This window comes from Dreissena polymorpha, chromosome 8, assembly GCF_020536995.1.
Source record: "Dreissena polymorpha isolate Duluth1 chromosome 8, UMN_Dpol_1.0, whole genome shotgun sequence".
Lineage (NCBI taxonomy): Eukaryota > Metazoa > Mollusca > Bivalvia > Myida > Dreissenidae > Dreissena > Dreissena polymorpha.
This window is the reverse complement of record NC_068362.1, coordinates 79087568-79108597: the sequence shown is the minus strand read 5'-3', so window position 1 is coordinate 79108597 and position 21030 is coordinate 79087568. Positions and strand designations below refer to the sequence as shown.

General features: G+C 39.2%; 1 protein-coding gene across 1 annotated transcript in view; it reads left to right on the top strand.

The window, feature by feature from the left end:
- The window catches only part of LOC127841130 (U5 small nuclear ribonucleoprotein 200 kDa helicase-like), a 55258-nt gene that overhangs the window by 614 nt on the left and 33614 nt on the right, over nt 1-21030 (top strand). The window contains exons 2-18 of the mRNA XM_052369693.1: nt 1427-1590; nt 4894-5065; nt 5728-5917; nt 6629-6687; nt 7164-7265; nt 11262-11414; nt 11918-12017; nt 13152-13369; nt 14051-14224; nt 14491-14628; nt 15185-15340; nt 15819-15989; nt 16593-16651; nt 17142-17400; nt 18389-18600; nt 19569-19684; nt 20802-20866. Coding sequence (XP_052225653.1) covers nt 1427-1590; nt 4894-5065; nt 5728-5917; nt 6629-6687; nt 7164-7265; nt 11262-11414; nt 11918-12017; nt 13152-13369; nt 14051-14224; nt 14491-14628; nt 15185-15340; nt 15819-15989; nt 16593-16651; nt 17142-17400; nt 18389-18600; nt 19569-19684; nt 20802-20866 — 2508 coding nt within the window. The remainder of the gene's footprint in view (nt 1-1426; nt 1591-4893; nt 5066-5727; nt 5918-6628; nt 6688-7163; nt 7266-11261; nt 11415-11917; nt 12018-13151; nt 13370-14050; nt 14225-14490; nt 14629-15184; nt 15341-15818; nt 15990-16592; nt 16652-17141; nt 17401-18388; nt 18601-19568; nt 19685-20801; nt 20867-21030) is intronic.

Sequence of the window (21030 nt, the reverse complement as noted above, 5' to 3'; positions counted from 1 at the left end):
GCCTACTGACATTATCTTTTGTATGCAACATAAAATTGTATGCAACATAAAATACACAACGATGTTTCAAGTCACTGTTCTTGCTGACATTTTCATTTTGAAACTGTGTACAGGTTTTTTTCTGCTATGCATAAATATGCCTTAAAATGCACCTGATTCCAAAGCAAATGGACCCAATCCCAAACCTTAATTATAACAAAAATTCCCAATTTCCAAATAAAAGCTTATTTTTTTTAGAAAGAAGTGTCTAATGACTTAGGATTATAAGACTCTATATCTCAAATTATATTTTTTATGCCCCCAATAGGGTGGCATATAGCAGTTGAACTGTCCGTCAGTCCGTCTGTGAGTCTGTCTGTCAGTCTGTGTGTCCATCCGAAAACTTTTAACATTGGCCATAACTTTTGCAATATTGAAGATAGCAACTTGATATTTGGCATGCACGTGTATCTCATGAAGCTGCACATTTTGAGTGGTGAAAGGTCAAGGTCATCTTTTAAGGTCAAAGGTAAAAAAACAAAATCCAAGGGAAGAACAAGCTTTAAAGGAAGATAATTTCTATTTTATATCATTTGGCAGGTACAGATCATTTTTACAAGGGAAGTAAAAAAATTTTAAAGGATATAATCTAAAACAAATTTTAAGGTCAAGGGCTTCCTTCAATGTCAAAAGTAAAAAAATACAATCCAAGGGAAGTAATAAGCTATAAAAGGGATATAATTTCTAAACCTGCCAATGATATATTGAAATTTTATTTCAAAGCGACGCAATAGGGGGCATTGTGTTTCTGACAAACACATCTCTAGTTAAACATCCTACAAAATAAAAAGATTTGTGTGATTTTTCCCCAAAATTGTTGTGTTAATATTTGTTGATAAAAAAATCTCAATTTGGTCCTTTTGACAATAAAAAATTCCCAAATTTGCCACTTTTATGGAAAAAAAACCCAATTTGACCAGACTCCTTTTCCCAAAATGACTAGAAAAACGCCTGTTAATGTTCAACATCTGTTTGACATCGTTATCGCCTTAGGTTACATCAAATATTACGATGTGCAAAAGATTTGTGTACTGCAACCTAACCGATAGGGACACTTTTAGTCGAAACATTACAACAGTTTCTGGATATGGTGGATAGAGCGTGCCAAAGAATAAAGTAAATAAAAGCAATTATTTCTTGCTTTAATCGTACCATTTGCATGAGTTTGTGCTTTAGACAGGTAAACATTGAATGATTGATCAGTTTTTGCAGCTTAAGTGTTCTTTAGCATTTTCAGTGGTGATCAAATTTGCACCTTGGGACAAAAGACGGCGCATTGCAACTCTCAGCAACCCTTTGGGTTATAAAGCTGAGAGTTGAATTATTGCAACTAACAATAATCCCAATAAATCATTTAAGAAATCAAATGTATGCCTTATTTATTTAGAACTCCAACCTTGTCCTGCAAGCGGATCGATCGTTGATTGACCGGAGAGCCAGAGATGAGCCCACTAGTGAAGTTCAGTCCCTGACTGGGAAGCTGACAGGAATCAAGATGGGTGACAAGGCCCAAAGAACTCGCCCCCCACAAATGGAGGAAAGAAAGGCCAAGTAATGTGGTTTGATTATTTTCATTGACATGAAATTTATTGGTTTCGTAAACCCAGGCATATTTGTTGGAGCTTTAATTCTTGGAGCCCTTAATTAATGTGAAATACGGAAAAAAAACACCATTTCCTTTATTTTTTGTTTTTGAGACACCATATATTTTGGATGTATAAATTGCTGCGACTGTTTTTGGATTTGATAATCTTGTAACAACCACCCAACAGATTATTTTGAAAATACAAAATCCTAGATTTTGAACAGGTTTGAGCACATGCTAATAAAAACACTAACATATGAACATTATAAGAAGATAAATTAAATGTTTTAATCATGCACACATATTCCAAGAGATCTGAGAAACAGTTAAACTGTCTATAATCACTCATCTTACTCCAAACTTGCACTTAATTATATATTTTTATGCCCCCGGTAGGATGGCATATAGCAGTTGAACTGTCCGTCAGTCAGTCTGTCCATCTGAAAACTTTAACATTGGCCATAACTTTTGCTTTTTTGAAGATAGCAACTTGATATTTGGCATGCATGTGTATCTCATGAAGCTGCACATTTTTAGTGGTGAAAGGTCAAGGTCAAAAGTAAAAAAATACAATCCAAGGGAAGTAATAAGCTTTAAAAGGGAGATAATTTCTAAACCTGCCAAATGATATATTGAAATTTTATTTCGAAGCGGCGCAAAATGGGGGGAATGGTGTTTCGGACAAACACATCTCTTGTTCATAATGTAATGTTATTCATTTAATTTGAAACCTTTTCCCAGAATGTTTAAGGACCTGTGGCGCTTTATGTTTGACTTTGGCATTACAGGGTCTCCTAAAATTTGTCTCCTACTAAAATAAACCCACTCAAGTCAGTATAATTGGCTAGATGAATTTATTCTTTGAACAGGCATTAATGTGTTAAGCTTTCCTGAGCTATGAGTGTTCATTGGGAACTCATAGGATACAATGTTTCCTGTCATTTTATGTGTCTGTAAACTTTTTCTTTTTCCACTTCTGACAGAGGCAGAGTGACTCTCTTGAAAAGTTATTATCATTGTTTCTGTCTGTTTAATGTACATAGAAGTCACTGAAGCTATTTCTAAATTTAAACTTATAAAATCTTGTAAAAAGATAAAATAGAATGGGTTTAATATTTGTTGTGTTACATCTTCAAGTTTTGGTCCACCACATTTCTAGCTCACCTGTCACGAAGTGACATGGTGAGCTTATGTGACCGTGTGATGTCCGGCGTCCGTATGTGCGTGCGTGTGTCCGTCAACAATTTGTTTGTGTAGACAGTAGAGGTCACAGTTTTCATCCAATCTTTATGAAATTTGGTCAGAATGTTTATCTTGATGAAATCTGGGTTGGGATCATATTTGGGTCATCTGGGGACAAAAACTAGGTCACTAGGTCAAAAACTAGGTCACATAATAGGTGAAATAATAGAAAAACCTTGTATGGACAATAGAGGTCGCAGTTTTCATCCAATCTTTATGAAATTTGGTCAGAATGTTTATCTTGATGAAATCTGGGTTGGGATTGTATTTGGGTCATCTTGGGTCAAAAACTAGGTCACTAGGTCAAATAATAGAAAAACCTTGTGTAGACAATAGAGGTCACAGTTTTCATCCAATCTTCATGAAATTTGGTCAGAGTGTTTGTCTTGATGAAATCTGGGTTGGGATTGTATTTTTGGTCATCTGGGGTCAAAAACTAGGTCACTAGGTCAAATAATAGAAAAACCTTGTGTAAACAATAGAGGTCACAGTTTTCATCCAATCTTTATAAAATTTGGTCAGAATGTTTATCTTGATGAAATCTGTGTTGGGATTGTATTTGGGTCACATGGGGTCAAACACTAGGTTAATAGGTCAAATATTAGAAAAACCTTGTTTTGTATGTCTACAGTTGTTTTTATAGTTAAACATTGTGAATACTTTTTAGTTTTAGTCACATTTTTAGTACAATGTGAATGACACTTGCTGAGTGCAAATGTTTATATCATATCTTGATTTAGTTTACTCAATTAGTTTTAATAATATCATCTTCAAACATGGTGACAATCTTTATGAGCATAATATTTCTATGCCCCAGAATGAGGGCATATAGTGATCGGACGGTCAGTCCGTCTGTCTGTCCTTCCGTCACACTTTGCATTTAGGTTTCGCGTTTAGGGTTCGAAAAATGCTCATAACTTCTATGTTGCTTCAGATAGCAACTTGATATTTGGCATGCATGTGTATCTCATGGAGCTGCACATTTTGAGTGGTGAAAGGTCAAGGTCATCTTTCAAGGTCAAAGGTCAAATATATGGCTTCAAAGCGGCGTAGAAGGGGGCATTGTGTTTCTGACAAACACATCTCTTGTTTGCTCATGGTGAAATTTTATGATCACCTTTTGTCAATTGTCTGTCTTCCGTTGTGCGTCATGAATATTTGCCTTGTAAACACTGTAGCGGCCACATTTATTGTTGGATCTTCATGAAACTTTGTCAGAAGATTTGTCCCAATGATATCTTGGATGAGTTCAAAAATGGTTCAGGTCTGTTGAAAAACATGGTCGCCCGGGGGCCATTTGTTGTTCATTCTTCATGAAACTTGGTTAGAACATTTGTTCTATTGATATCTTGGGCTGCAAAAAACAGGTTATTTCTTTTTATCTCAGGTGAGCGACTTTGGGCCTTTCAGGCCCTCTTGTTTCTAATCATGCAGTTGTGGTAAAAACTTGTAGAGCCATAGGGGTTAAAGCATTTGTTAAGACTTGTATAAAAAATATTGATAAACTTCAAAAATCTTTTTGTTAAACAAAAAGGATTAAGGATTTGATATTTAGTGTTAAACACTGTATAGTTTTCATATTCTTAATTTGTTTACATCATGCCCCTGGGGTCGTATTCCAGAAGCATCTGAAGTTAAATTTTATTGTTATCCTTAAATTGGGAAATTTTCTGAAGTGTTTCATTTCCTATTGCAATAGTTTGGCATCAAGAATTAAATCAAAATAACATTATTTTGTCAATGTTATTTTAGGGATACCAAAAGAAACATGTGATTCCTTATCTAGTAAAGAAATACAAACATTGTAATTTTGAACTTAAGTGAAAATATTTAAGAAATGACTTAAGATGTTTCTGGAATACCACCCCTGGTTTCAGAACTATTAATGCCTCAGAGGTCACATGATTAATAGAATTTTTGAGTAAATAACATTGAAAATCTTGTTGTTAAATTATGTACCTATTAATTTTTTTTGCTGTTTTTGTTTGTTAAATAATTATGCTAATGCAAAATATTGCAAATGTCAGGCGTAACAAGCGAGATGAAGCCCAAAGAGACATGTTGAAGATGAAGGGCACAACCCTACTGACAGAGGGCATATCTGACCTGGTGGGTATCCTCTACAGACCCAAGACCCCAGAGACCAGAAGCACTTATGAAGTTCTGCTTAGCTTCATTCAAGCTGCCATCGGAGATCAGGTAAAAGTCCAGAGTCTTTTCACTCAGACATGTAAAGGAACATATGTTCTAACTAATTGAAAATGTGAAATGTACAGCTCATACAACAGCAGAAAATTTGTTTCTTGTTCTGAGAAAACTGGGCATAATGCATGTGCCTAAAGTGTCATGCCAGATTAGCCTGTGCAGTCTGCACAGGCTAATCAGGGACGACACTTTCCGCTTAAACTAGATTTTCGGTAAAAAGGTACTTCCTTTATACGATTAAAGCGGAAAGTGTCGTCCCAGATTAGCCTGTGCGGACCGCGACTTATTTAATAAGCTCACCAGAGCTTGAAGTGCTCATGTTGACTCATTTCCTTGATGCTTTCAGTGTGTTTTACATGTGCCCAATAATACCGTCACCAGGTTAAACATTTGCTGGTTTGGTCACTGATTTGATAGTAAAATGTGTGAGTTTAAAAGATGTAGTTACAGGCACATTATGATTAGTAATTGGATCAATCCAGTCTTTAATGCTACTATTTTTATGGTTGAAAAAAGTCAGCTAATTTTCTTTGATTGTTGGGTCATATATATATATATATATATATATATATATTATATGTATATATATATATATGTATGTATGTTCCTGCTGTGACATTGTTATGTCACTATGATTGAATGGCGTGATGTTGCAGCCTCGTGACGTGCTGTGCGGGGCTGCAGATGAGGTGCTGTCCGTTCTGAAGACGGAGAAGCTGCGGGAGAAGGAGAAGAAGCGTGATGTGGAGGGCTTGCTGGGCTCCCTGGCCGACGAGAGGTTTGCACTGCTGGTCAACCTCGGCAAGAAGATCACAGACTGGGTGCAGGAGGAGAAGATGCAGATTGGTGAGGCCACAACTATCACACTTCTCTCACTTATTATCCCCCAGTATAATATGATTAAAAACAGATTTCTAAAATAAATTTAGGACTGTGTAAATATGATTACAGTGTGTTTTTTGTACACAATCAGGTGAGGTATTCATCCCCATTCCTAATTGAACAAATGTATATATTTTTCCCAAATGGGACCTACAGATTCCCAATTGAAGGTTTTATTATTTATTTTTTTAGATCTCAACATTTTTTTTCATCTCTCATCCAGCTTTATAAGTTCAACCTTGATAAATATAATTTTTGTCAATTTTGCGTTTTTTAGCAAAACAGCAACAACACTAATTTCCCGATTTAACCCTTTGCATGCTGGGTAATTTGTCGTCTGCTAAAATGTCGTCTGCTGAATTTCAAAAATTAGCATTTTCCTCGATTTTTTTCAAAGAATACTATCAGAATAGCAAACAGTTTGGATCCTGATGAGACGCCACGTTTTGTGGCGTCTCCTCTGGATCTAAACTGTTTGCAAAGGCCTTCAAAATCCGGTTCCAGCGCTCAAAGGGTTAAGTTAAAAAAGCAGCGAATTTTCCCAATCCAAAAGGATGTCCCATTCCTTAAATGGTAAAAAAAACACTGAATTGTGAAACAGTCTTGAATTAATAATAATTTTGTAATTATTACAAGTGTGTTCCTTACAACTGATTATTAATGGTGTTTTTTCAGAGGAAAACATTGATGAAACATACGGAGTCAATGTACAGATTGAAGAATCTGATGAAGATGTAAGTAGATATCCCTGCTTATGAAAGCCTGTCTGCTTGTTGGTTTTCATTGTTCTTGGACAACAAACAGAGATTAGCTTGAATTATTTAAAGAATTAATGGTACACATGCGCTTATAATAAAATACTTGTCAACCTTTTTATAGTCATTGTACAATTGAGTCGTGTTCGAGAAAACGGGACATAATGCATGTGCGTAAAGTGTCGTCCCAAATTAGCCTGTGCAGTCTACACAGGCTTATCAAGGACGACACTTTCCGCTTTTATGACATTTTTTTGTTAAAATGAAGTCTCTTCTTAGCAAAAATCCAATTTAGGGAGAAAGTGTCGTCCCTGATTAGCCTGTGCAGTCCGCAGTCCCAGTGTCTGCGACGACACTTTACGCACATGCATTATGCCCAGTTTTCTCAGAACGTGACTCTTACAAGATATGAGATTGCGTTTATCAAAGAGTTAATGCAGTAAAAGTTAATGCAGGACGATGCTGATGTGTACGGGGAGGTACGTGAAGACGATGCCACAGATGAGGAGTCCGGTGGAGAGGAGGCAGACCACAACGTCACTCTCTCCGCTGCTAATGTGAGTTACACACTCTGTTTATACCCATGAATGCAACTCAGTACTTTTCATTTGTCACTTTTGTAGCATCAGTTGTTTTTTCTTCATCATTTTAGAAATCGGACCGGGTCTCTTTGGATTGTGAAAAATCACATCCTTCGACTAAAATTGGGAGATTAGTGTTTTTGAGTTTTTTTTGCAAAAAAATACTTTCATTCGAGAATAAACTTTATTCAATTTTACATTTACTAAGGCTTAACTTACAGAACTGGATAGATGAACTTACTGTTGAGACAGAAATATTAGCTGGGAGATGGTGCCCTTACTAAGGTGTTTTACTAGTGGCTATTGTTGCTATGTTATCAGCTGGGAGATGGTGCCCTTACTATGGTGTTCTACTAGTGGCTATTGTTGCTATGTAATCAGCTGGGAGATGGTGCCCTTACTATGGTGTTTTACTAGTGGCTATTGTTGCTATGTTATCAGCTGGGAGATGGTGCCCTTACTATGGTGTTCTACTAGTGGCTATTGTTGCTATGTTATCAGCTGGGAGGTGGTGCCCTTACTATGGTGTTTTACTAGTGGCTATTGTTGCTATGTTATCAGCTGGGAGGTGGAGCCCTTACTATGGTGTTTTACTAGTGGCTATTGTTGCTATGTTATCAGCTGGGAGATGGTGCCCTTACTATGGTGTTCTACTAGTGGCTATTGTTGCTATGTAATCAGCTGGGAGATGGTGCCCTTACTATGGTGTTTTACTAGTGGCTATTGTTGCTATGTTATCAGCTGGGAGATGGTGCCCTTACTATGGTGTTCTACTAGTGGCTATTGTTGCTATGTAATCAGCTGGGAGGTGGTGCCCTTACTATGGTGTTCTACTAGTGGCTATTGTTGCTATGTTATCAGCTGGGAGGTGGAGCCCTTACTATGGTGTTTTACTAGTGGCTATTGTTGCTATGTTATCAGCTGGGAGGTGGTGCCCTTACTATGGTGTTCTACTAGTGGCTATTGTTGCTATGTAATCAGCTGGGAGGTGGAGCCCTTACTATGGTGTTTTACTAGTGGCTATTGTTGCTATGTAATCAGCTGGGAGGTGGAGCCCTTACTATGGTGTTCTACTAGTGGCTATTGTTGCTATGTTATCAGCTGGGAGGTGGAGCCCTTACTATGGTGTTTTACTAGTGGCTATTGTTGCTATGTAATCAGCTGGGAGGTGGTGCCCTTACTATGGTGTTCTACTAGTGGCTATTGTTGCTATGTTATCAGCTGGGAGATGGTGCCCTTACTAAGGTGTATTACTAGTGGCTATTGTTGCTATGTTATCAGCTGGGAGGTGGTGCCCTTACTATGGTGTTTTACTAGTGGCTATTGTTGCTATGTTATCAGCTGGGAGGTGGAGCCCTTACTATGGTGTTTTACTAGTGGCTATTGTTGCTATGTTATCAGCTGGGAGGTGGTGCCCTTACTATGGTGTTCTACTAGTGGCTATTGTTGCTATGTTATCAGCTGGGAGGTGGTGCCCTTACTATGGTGTTTTACTAGTGGCTATTGTTGCTATGTTATCAGCTGGGAGGTGGAGCCCTTACTATGGTGTTCTACTAGTGGCTATTGTTGCTATGTTATCAGCTGGGAGGTGGTGCCCTTACTATGGTGTTTTACTAGTGGCTATTGTTGCTATGTTATCAGCTGGGAGGTGGTGCCCTTACTATGGTGTTCTACTAGTGGCTATTGTTGCTATGTTATCAGCTGGGAGGTGGTGCCCTTACTATGGTGTTTTACTAGTGGCTATTGTTGCTATGTTATCAGCTGGGAGGTGGAGCCCTTACTATGGTGTTTTACTAGTGGCTATTGTTGCTATGTAATCAGCTGGGAGGTGGTGCCCCTACTATGGTGTTCTACTAGTGGCTATTGTTGCTATGTTATCAGCTGGGAGGTGGTGCCCTTACTATGGTGTTTTACTAGTGGCTATTGTTGCTTTGTTATCAGCTGGGAGGTGGAGCCCTTACTATGGTGTTCTACTAGTGGCTATTGTTGCTATGTAATCAGCTGGGAGGTGGTGCCCTTACTATGGTGTTCTACTAGTGGCTATTGTTGCTATGTAATCAGCTGGGAGGTGGAGCCCTTACTATGGTGTTTTACTAGTGGCTATTGTTGCTATGTTATCAGCTGGGAGGTGGTGCCCTTACTATGGTGTTTTTGTGGCTATTGTTGCTATGTTATCAGCTGGGAGGTGGAGCCCTTACTATGGTGTTCTACTAGTGGCTATTGTTGCTATGTAATCAGCTGGGAGGTGGTGCCCCTACTATGGTGTTCTACTAGTGGCTATTGTTGCTATGTAATCAGCTGGGAGGTGGTGCCCTTACTATGGTGTTTAACTAGTGGCTATTGTTGCTATGTTATCAGCTGGGAGGTGGAGCCCTTACTATGGTGTTCTACTAGTGGCTATTGTTGCTATGTTATCAGCTGGGAGGTGGAGCCCTTACTATGGTGTTCTACTAGTGGCTATTGTTGCTATGTTATCAGCTGGGAGGTGGAGCCCTTACTATGGTGTTCTACTAGTGGCTATTGTTGCTATGTTATCAGCTGGGAGGTGGTGCCCTTACTATGGTGTTTTACTAGTGGCTATTGTTGCTATGTTATCAGCTGGGAGATGGTGCCCTTACTATGGTGTTTTACTAGTGGCTATTGTTGCTATGTTATCAGCTGGGAGGTGGAGCCCTTACTATGGTGTTTTACTAGTGGCTATTGTTGCTATGTTATCAGCTGGGAGGTGGTGCCCTTACTATGGTGTTTTACTAGTGGCTATTGTTGCTATGTTATCAGCTGGGAGGTGGAGCCCTTACTATGGTGTTTTACTAGTGGCTATTGTTGCTATGTTATCAGCTGGGAGGTGGTGCCCTTACTATGGTGTTCTACTAGTGGCTATTGTTGCTATGTTATCAGCTGGGAGATGGTGCCCTTACTATGGTGTTCTACTAGTGGCTATTGTTGCTATGTTATCAGCTGGGAGATGGTGCCCTTACTATGGTGTTTTACTAGTGGCTATTGTTGCTATGTTATCAGCTGGGAGGTGGTGCCCTTACTATGGTGTTTTACAAGTGGCTATTGTTGCTATGTTATCAGCTGGGAGATGGTGCCCTTACTAAGGTGTTTTACTAGTGGCTATTGTTGCTATGTTATCAGCTGGGAGGTGGAGCCCTTACTATGGTGTTTTACTAGTGGCTATTGTTGCCATGTTATCAGCTGGGAGGTGGTGCCCTTACTATGGTGTTTTACTAGTGGCTATTGTTGCTATGTTATCAGCTGGGAGATGGTGCCCTTACTATGGTGTTTTTGTGGCTATTGTTGCTATGTTATCAGCTGGGAGGTGGAGCCCTTACTATGGTGTTTTACTAGTGGCTATTGTTGCTATGTAATCAGCTGGGAGGTGGTGCCCTTACTATGGTGTTCTACTAGTGGCTATTGTTGCTATGTAATCAGCTGGGAGGTGGAGCCCTTACTATGGTGTTTTACTAGTGGCTATTGTTGCTATGTAATCAGCTGGGAGGTGGTGCCCTTACTATGGTGTTCTACTAGTGGCTATTGTTGCTATGTAATCAGCTGGGAGGTGGTGCCCTTACTATGGTGTTCTACTAGTGGCTATTGTTGCTATGTTATCAGCTGGGAGGTGGAGCCCTTACTATGGTGTTCTACTAGTGGCTATTGTTGCTATGTAATCAGCTGGGAGGTGGAGCCCTTACTATGGTGTTCTACTAGTGGCTATTGTTGCTATGTAATCAGCTGGGAGGTGGAGCCCTTACTATGGTGTTTTACTAGTGGCTATTGTTGCCATGTTATCAGCTGGGAGGTGGTGCCCTTACTATGGTGTTTTTGTGGCTATTGTTGCTATGTTATCAGCTGGGAGGTTGTGCCCTTTCTATGGTGTTTTACTAGTGGCTTTTGTTGCTATGTTATCATCTGGGAGGTGGTGACCCTACTATGGAGTTTTACTAGTGGCTATTGTTGCTATGTTATCAGCTGGGAGGTGGTGACCTGAGTTCCAAGGACACACAGGGCCTACACCCACGGGACATTGACGCCTTCTGGCTGCAGAGAAACCTCAGCAAGTACTACCCGGACGACCCCACCATGGCCCAGGCCAAGTCCAAGGAAGTCCTCCAGATACTGCGTGTGAGTAAAATAACAGTAGCAGCGGAATCACCCTGTTTAATGTATTGCCTTTACATTTTGGCCCAATTTGAAGCAAGATATTCATCAAACTTGATTTTGGCATTCAGTCAGCTTAGTTCTTAAAATATATATCTGACATTGATAAAAACAGTTACTAATAATTTTAACCCTTTCAGTGCTGGAACCGAATTTTGAAGGCCTTTGCAAACAGTTTGGATCCAGATGAGACGCCACAGAACGTTGCGTCTCATCAGGATCCAAACTGTTTGCTATTCTGATAGTATTCTTTGAAAAAAATTGAAGAAAATGCTAATTTTAGAAATTAAGCAGACGACATTTTAGCAGACGACAAATTTCCCAGCATGCAAAGGGTTAATCATGACAGTTCCATTGCCATAAGTGACAAAAAGAATGTAAACTGAAAACATGTTTTTTTCTACTGAATGGTAGATATGAACAACTATTTCTCTGTTTCTGATGAGTGTTGTTGTTGTATGTTGAAGGCGTCCAGTGACGACCGTGAGGCCGAGAACCAGCTGGTGATGCTGCTGGGGGTGGACGCCTTTGCCTTCATAAAGGTCCTAAGACAGTACAGGCAAATGAGTGAGTTCTTACAGTGATTGTTTTTTGCCCAACTGGGAAAAGTACCTTTGCCAGCCCGATTGGGAAAAATGTGTGAGAAAACCCGACAATGGGAAAATTTGTGTCTTGATATTGGGAAATTAGTGTATTGTATTCTTTGCTCCCAAATACTTAAAAATTGATAACTTAGAGTTGTCAAGTAGTCAATTTTATGTTTACTTAAGTTTGAGCCATAGAGCTGCATAGGGAAGCTAATTTTTTATTATTTTTTTGAAACCTTCAATTGGGACTTTTTTTACAGCGATTTGCAAATGTGTAGTTTTTTTTCTAATTGGGAAAGTGCTGTTTTCCGGTACTTTATAAAGAAGGAAAATAATCCCTGAACTTCATATTGACTGTTATGAATCTATGTATGTTGGCTGCACTTAGCTTCATATTGACTGTAATAAATCTATAGAGAAGGGCTGCACTGCTGTGTCAAGGCTGGCAGTTTACTGCCCACTTCTCTTCATTTTGCTTTTGAATGTTGAACAATTATTGTGACATTGTGACAGAGGCTTAATCAAATACTTTCAGTGGTTTTTTTTTCGTTCAAATTTGGGTCTAGTAGGGGGACCAATTCCCAATGGAAAGAAGTAAATATTATTCCCAAATGGGACCTACAAATTCCCTATTGAAGGTTTCCAAAAAACAAATTAATGTTTTTACTGAGAATCAACATTTAATTCATTTCAAGTCAAGCTCTGTAAGTTAACTTGAGTTAATATAATATTGAAATCACTTGTAGTCTCAATTTTAGAGTATTTGTTAGCAAAAAATCATGAACACTTATTTCCCAATATTAGTGAACAAGACAAGATATTTCCCAATCCAAAGGGACCCGGCCCCATTCCAAATGTGGTGGAAAAAACAACACTGACACTTGACTTCATGTCAAAACAGTGTTATTCTTTCATTCCAGTAATATTGAAGGTTTGTGGTTCAAAGGTCAGGTAGATAATATTGTACGAAGAAAAATTAATAAATCAGCTGTTTAATTTGAACGCAATCAATTATTTTCCTTGGATTATACGTAAGTGACCTTGTTGTACTTAATATGTACACGATCAATTCCTTACATAGGATTGTTGTTTAGATAGGTTGTTGATGTTTCAGTCCTGTACTGTACATTGCTGGCGCAGGCTCAGAATGAGAAGGAGCGTGCAGATATAGAGCAGAGAATGGGGAGCGATGGCGAGCTGCTGGCCATACTGCACGCCCTGCAGGCCATAGACAAGGAGGACCTAGTGACAGAGGAACGCTCTAGGCGGGACCAGGCCAGGAAGAGTCGTGTAGCAGCGGACATAGAGGCCATGGACACTGATGATACGCAGGTAGACTAAGCTCTTTACATGCTGGGAAATTTGTCGTCTGCTAAAATGTTGTCTGCTGAATTTCTAAAATTAGCATTTTCTTCGATTTTTTTCAAAGAATACTATCAGAATAGCAAACAGTTTGGATCCAGATGAGACGCCACGTTCTGTGGCGTCTCATCTGGATCCAAACTGTTTGCAAAGGCCTTCAAAATTCGGTTCCAGCACTGAAAGAGTTAAGCAACAACTGGGGAGCGAATGGCAAACATGAAACAAGCTTGATTTCTATGCAATACTCTTAATTACATAGCATTGTACATGTTTTCCCTCATGCTTTGATTACTCCTCGGAAAGAAGGTGGGCAGGAGTAAAATTATTTGAATAAATTCATTTCAATGTCTTATTTCTTTATTGCATGCATTGAACTGTTATTTTGAGTGTTTTCTTTGGTTTAGCTTCATATTTAAAGACAAAAATAAAGTGTGACTTCTGGCTATTGTTTTCTGAGACTCACTTAATAAAGTTACCTTGACTTGAAACCAACCTTGTATTCAATTGATAATTATCTCTAAGATTATGCCATATTCGATTGTATTAATGTATTCATTAGGCTTATTTGACAGACTGTTCATATATTAATAACTATGCAGATATTACTGCCATGACTATTATACATTCTGTATGTCCTTATGTCTATGTCAGGAGCTGGGCTATGTGAGTCAGCTGGACTTGGAGGACCTGGCGTTCCAGCATGGCAGCCACCTGATGGCCAACAAGAAGTGTCAGCTGCCAGATGGCTCCTTCAGGAAACAGCGCAAGGGCTATGAGGAGGTGCATGTTCCAGCGCTGAAACCACAGCCATTCGATTCAGATGAGGTACCACAGTTAGCACAGAGTTCACTTGTGCATGTTGCTTGCTTCTGTCCAGTAAAACGACAGATATTCACCATATTTCTGTAATACTGTGACTAATTCTAACCAGAAAAAAATATTATTAAAAACGGTCTTTTATTGTAAATACAACAGTTTAAGGTGTCATTTAAGGATTTTATTTGAAACATCTTCAGGAAAGGGACTTTAAATAGCCTTGTTTGAATTTGATATATTTTCCCCATAATCATCAGCTCTGTTCTGTTTTTCAGTCCCTGGTAAACATAGAACGCCTCCCAGCCTACGCCCAGCCTGCCTTCGAGGGGTTCAAGTCATTGAACCGCATACAGAGTCGCCTGTTTAAAGCTGCAATGGAGACAGATCAAAACATACTGCTTTGTGCCCCAACTGTAAGTCACAGATGTTCTTTAATGGCTGTTACTACTAACACTACATACATTCATGATCATAGCATAATGGATAAGTTGCCTGTGTCGTGTTTTCAGCTTTATTCAATGGATAGCTTTTGTATAAAATACCATTGTATTGGAGTAGCTTTCCTGTAAATCACCAGTGATTCTGCTTTTGTTGTGTAGATGACCAGCGATTTTCTTTTGCCCTATTGGGAAAAGTGCCGGAACCAGCCCATTTGGGAAAATTGTGCGCGAAAAACCCTGAATTGGGAAAATTGCCGTTGTGAAGTCTATTGGGAAATTTGTGTATTTGATATTTTTTGCTCCCAAAAACTTTATATTTGATAAATAAATGCGTCAGTATTATATTTACTTAGGTTCAAGACAAAGAGCTGCATAGGGAAACTAAATGTTGCATTTTATATATATATTTTTTAAAAAGCAATTGGGAAATTTGTCGTTTTTCCCTAATTGGGAAAGTGCTGTTTTCCGTTACTTTATAAAGAATTAATGAAGGAAAAAAGTTGCTGATAATTGGATATATCTTGTGTAGGGAGCAGGCAAGACAAATGTGGCCCTGCTGACCATGCTTAGAGAGATAGGCAAGCATGTGAACGCTGACGGAACCATCAACAAGGATGAGTTCAAGATAGTGTATGTGGCCCCCATGAAGTCACTTGTACAGGAGATGGTGGGAAACTTCACAGCAGTATGTACATCCAGGGTTGTCATTTCTCCTCCTTTCAGCTGATTTCTTCCTTTTCAATGTCAAACGTGGTTTACGAATAGTTATTATCTTTGCTGGAATTATGTATAAATGAAAGGTTTAATTAAGATGAATATTTTGAAAAAATTTAGAAAGATAAGACTGAATTAGCACATGTTTTAAGAATATACAATTTTTCATCTATGATCTAGGTGTTTTGGAATGATATAAAGAAATTAAACATGGAAGAAAAGAATGTAAAATTTAGCAAGTTTTTTTCAAGTTGAAAACAACACTACATCAGTGCAGTAGTATTTTATACACATAAAGGTTTTATCTGAAGTAATCAGAAAAAGTACATTTTTTGTTGTATAGTTTATTGACTAAATAATGCATGAGAAATAATATGTATAATTTTATGCAACCAAGCCTCTTTGATGAGCAAGAGTGTTATTGACCATGTACACATTGTTTGTGTCAGCGTTTGAGCTCATACGGCATCAAGGTGGAGGAGTTGACGGGGGACTCTCAGGTGACCAAGGAGCAGATTAACGCCACCCAGATCATCGTGTGCACCCCTGAGAAGTGGGACATCATCACACGCAAGGGCGGAGAGAGGACCTACACCCAGCTCGTCAGGCTCATGATCTTTGTAAGTGGATGTTTGGGGAGAAATTGAGATGTGTTCTGAGAAAACTGGGCATAATGCATGTGCGTAAAGTGTCGTCCCAGATTAGCCTGTGCAGTCCGCACAGGCTAATCAGGTACGCCACTTTCCGCCTAAATTGGATTTTTGCTAAGAAGAGACTTTATTTAAACGAAAAATGTTATAAAAGCGGAAAGTGTTGTCACTGATTAGCCTGTGCGGACTGTACAGGCTAATCTGGGACGACACTTTACGCACATGCATTATGCCCAGTTTTCTCAGAAAGCGACTCACTTGTTATGGGGTAAAGAAATCCACTGGTTATGTTGCTCTATGCCTTACTGCACATACATGTTAGACGGACGGGTACGTTTAACATGAAGTGTCCTCACTGGAATTGTGTTGATTGGAAAAAATGGCATATTTGAAAGAAACTATCCCATTCATATAGTTATCTATTATTTAAAAGAAACTTTTCTATTCATATAGTTATCTATGATTTAAACAAAAGATTTTGTAAATCATGAATGTTTATACTTATGTTATCTTGTTAATATTTCATGTCTGCAATTATGTTATCTTGTTAATGAGGTTGTTTTTTGTATGCAGGATGAAGTGCACTTGTTGCATGATGAACGTGGGCCTGTGTTGGAATCTCTTGTGGCAAGGTGAGTTACCGGTACACTTGAATGTATTGTCATGTTGCATAAAAGAGTTATTGACTATATATTGTTTGTTTTTTCTATATAGGGACAGTGGTTTAAAAAAAAAATGTTTAAAATGAATGGATTTAAATAGTATGTATAAGAGATTTTTAATCAGATTTCAATGATACATTATAGAAGACTCGCATATTCCCCTGTAATGGCCTGAGCCATAAGTTGTCCACTAACACTTGCTGCAGTATACATGGCATATTGGAATCCTGCTGATTGTTGGTCGGTTTGGTGTTTGTCTGAAATGTGTGGAGCAAACTATTTCTACATGTCTCAAATAATTGAATTGATACTTTAATTAGTCATCCCAATGAAGTGTAGCTGTGCGTGATACTTTTTTCATGTTGTTTGACAATTTCAGTTTTAGAGAAATAAGTGTAAAACAGTCCCTTTAATGCGTGATAACAAGTGACCACTCATGACTTTCTTTGTCTCTCTGCAGAACTATTCGTAACATAGAGACGACCCAGGAGGACGTTCGGCTGGTAGGTCTGAGTGCCACCCTGCCCAACTATGAGGACGTGGCCACGTTCCTGCGAGTGGAGCCCTCTGAGGGACTCTTCTTCTTCGACAACAGCTTCCGCCCCGTGCCCCTGGAGCAGCAGTTCATTGGAATCACAGAGAAGAAGCCTGTCAAGAGGTTTCAGATCATGAATGAAATCGTCTATGAAAAGGTTATGGAGCATGCTGGCAAAAATCAGGTGAAACTTTTTTTTCATTACTTTTTGTTTTTAAAGAAGTGTCTAATGATAATTATATCTCAATTTTATCTCATTAACATCTAACAAAGTATAGAACTATAATATGATTTTTTCCAAATATGGCCAGGGAAAGGCCTGATGTGTTGATAAAACATCCCAATTTGATCAATTTTGTGGATAAAAAAATCCCAAATTTGCAATTTCATTGATTTAAAAAATCCCAGTTTGAACAGACTCCTTTTTCCAAAATAGCTATAAAACCCATGTATCCTAAGCTATAATTTATATTGTGTCACTTTTCTAACAAATTATTTTCAATGAGAGAAGGAAATGTTGAAGCTTTAAAACGATTTTAATTTGCGTGAGCCACTTTTAACTGAGAATCATGATAATGTAACATTTCCTTCAATATTCCTAACTTAATACATATTTCTTTGGTGAAGATGTTGTTGCATATTTTCGCTTGATTGGTCACTGTTGGCTCGGGTACTACTTAAATGTACCCGGGGTACTCCAAAGTATATGTTAATGTACCAGGGTATGGAAAGTATACTGGAACATTCACAGGAATTCTATGTTAAATTACTCGTTGTCGGCTTTTTTCCCCCAAATTAATTATGTTCATATTTATGTCAATATTCTGTAAAATGGTCTCTTTATTTTCGAAACTCCTGTTCAAAAAAGTATGTTGAAGCAGGTTTTGTTCAAAGAGAATTTTGTTTCGTATTCAGTAGCGCGTTTGAAAACATCCGATTTTTGGCAGGAATTAAACTCTGGTACAGTCTTAAATTGCCAGGTATGTGTTAGTATATTTTCAGAACCTGAGGTACATTTAAATATGCGTAAGAGTCTCCGGCGTACATTTAAGTAGCACCCAAGCCAACAATGACCAAGCAAGTAATATTTTGCTTTGTTTAATATATAAGTATGATAATGTAAAACTTGATAATCATACGAGTGTATAACCTGCAAGGTGTGTGTGTGTCAGGTGCTGGTGTTTGTTCACTCGCGCAAGGAGACCGGAAAGACTGCGCGGGCTATCAGGGACATGTGCCTGGAGAAGGACACCCTGGGTCTCTTCCTCAAGGAGGGCTCAGTGTCCACTGAGGTCCTCAGGAACGAGGCTGAGCACGTCAAGAACCTCGAACTCAGAGACCTCCTGCCTTATGGCTTCGCAATTCACCATGCTGGAATGAACAAGTATGTGAATCTTTCCATTTTAACGTGCCTCAAAATGATCAGATTAGCAGATTAATTATGTATCTATTTTCATGCCAGTTTCATTGTTTAGTTCTCTGTATTGAGTACCCAAAATGGTCAGATTCGCAGATTAATTATACCCCCACAACGAAGTTTAGAGAGGTATATAGGAGTGAGCTTGTCGGTCTGTCTGTCGGTTGGTTTGTCGGTCGGTCGGTCTGTATTAAGGGTCCGCTCTCTAATTCAAGTTGTATTCATCCGATCTTCACCAAACTTGGTCAGATGTTATATCTAGATGATGTCTAGGTCAATTTCGAATATGGGTCATGCCGGGTCATAAACTAGGTCACGGGGTCACTTAGTGCGTTTAAACATTGAGCATGGTGTCCGCTCTTTAGTTCAAGTAGTTTTCATCCCATCTTCACCAAACTTGGTCAATGTTGTATCTAGATGATGTCTAGGTCAAGTTCGAATATGGGTCATGCCGGGTCATAAACTAGGTCACGGGGTCACTTAGTACGTTTTAAACATTGAGCATGGTGTCCGCTCTCTTATTCAAGTAGTTTTCATCCCATCTTCACCAAACTTGGTCAGAAGTTGTATCTACTCTAGATGACGTGTTGGTCAAGTTCGAACATGGGTCATGCTGGGTCACAAACTAGGCCACGGGGTCACTTAGTGCGTTTTAAACATTGAGCATGGTGTCTGCTTTTTTTTTTTAAGACAACATGCAAAATATTCTGTGTCAATGCGGCATGTGGGGGTATTCGGCACGTCTGTGACAAAGCTCTAGTTATGTATCTATTTTCATGCAAGTTTCATTGTTAAGTTCTCTATATTGAGTACCCAAAATGGTCAGATTCACAGATTAATTATGTATCTATTTTCATGCAAATTAAATTGTTAAGTTCTCTATACTGAGTACCCAAGTTCCAGCACTCTCCATGATAACCATGTGTTGTGTACAGGATCGACCGCACACTGGTTGAGGACCTGTTTGGTGACCGTCACATCCAGGTACTGGTGTCCACCTCCACCCTGGCTTGGGGAGTCAACCTGCCTGCCCACACTGTCATCATCAAAGGTAAGCACACAGCCCCACACATCCAGGTAATGGTGTCCACCTCCACCCTGGCTTGGGGAGTCAACCTGCCTGCCCACACTGTCATCATCAAAGGTAAGCACACAGCCACACATCCAAGTACTGGTGTCTACCTCCACCCTGGCTTACACAGCCACACATCCAGGTACTGGTGTCTACCTCCACCCTGGCTTGGGGAGTCAACCTGCCTGCCCACACTGTCATCATCAAAGGTAAGCACACAGCCACACATCCAGGTACTGGTGTCCACCTCCACCCTGGCTTGGGGAGTCAACCTGCCTGCCCACACTGTCATCATCAAAGGTAAGCACACAGCCACACATCCAGGTACTGGTGTCTACCTCCACCCTGGCTTGGGGAGTCAACCTGCCTGCCCACACTTTCATCATCAAAGGTAAGCACACAGCCACACATCCAGGTGCTGGTGTCCACCTCCACCCTGGCTTGGGGAGTCAACCTGCCTGCCCACACTGTCATCATCAAAGGTAAGCACACATTATCAACTTGCTGTCACATACAAATGTTTAGAGTTTAGTTGAATCCTGTAAGGAAGGGGAGGCATTTTCTTCCCCTGATATGTTTTTTTTTAAACGCACCCCTGAATAAAATTAATAAATACGGTAATTAGTGATGTTGGTAATTGTTAAACTTTGGTCTAAGAGGCATTGATTTGATTCTGCACATGCCAGAATGCCTTGCATTTGTCAAGTTTGAACAGATTTTTTTATGTAGACTTGTTTGTCACATTGTTTGCTCTCAGGTATTGAGGTAATAATACACTTATGCTTGTTGTTGGTTTTATGTAAAATGTACAATGTATGATTGTTTTATCAGTAATGGAATAAGTGGTCATTTCAATGAAGATATTTTTCTTTGACATACATGCAAATGCAGTATTTTTAGTTGTAAAACACCTTGTCTTTCTTGTGTACCTTGTCTTTCTTGTGTACCTTGTCTTTCTCGTGTACTTTGTCTTTCTGTACCATGTCTTTCTCTTATCTCTAGTACCTTGTCTTTTTCGCGTACCATGTCTTTCTCTAGTACCAAACGTCCCCCAGTTCCCAGTGTGCCTTACTGCAGTGTTTGTGTTTCCTCCTAGGAACCCAGGTGTACAGCCCAGAGAAGGGACGCTGGGTGGAACTCAGTGCTCTAGATGTTATGCAGGTAATGTTCATTTGTTGCACAGCTAACCCTTTCCCACTCAGAAGCAAAGTAAAAATGGAAATGTGCAAACAGCATAAAACCATAACAGCCTGCGAGTAACTTGCAGTCTGTTCAGATTTTATGCTTTTTGCTGCTCATCAGTATCTAAGGGTTGGAAATGAAGC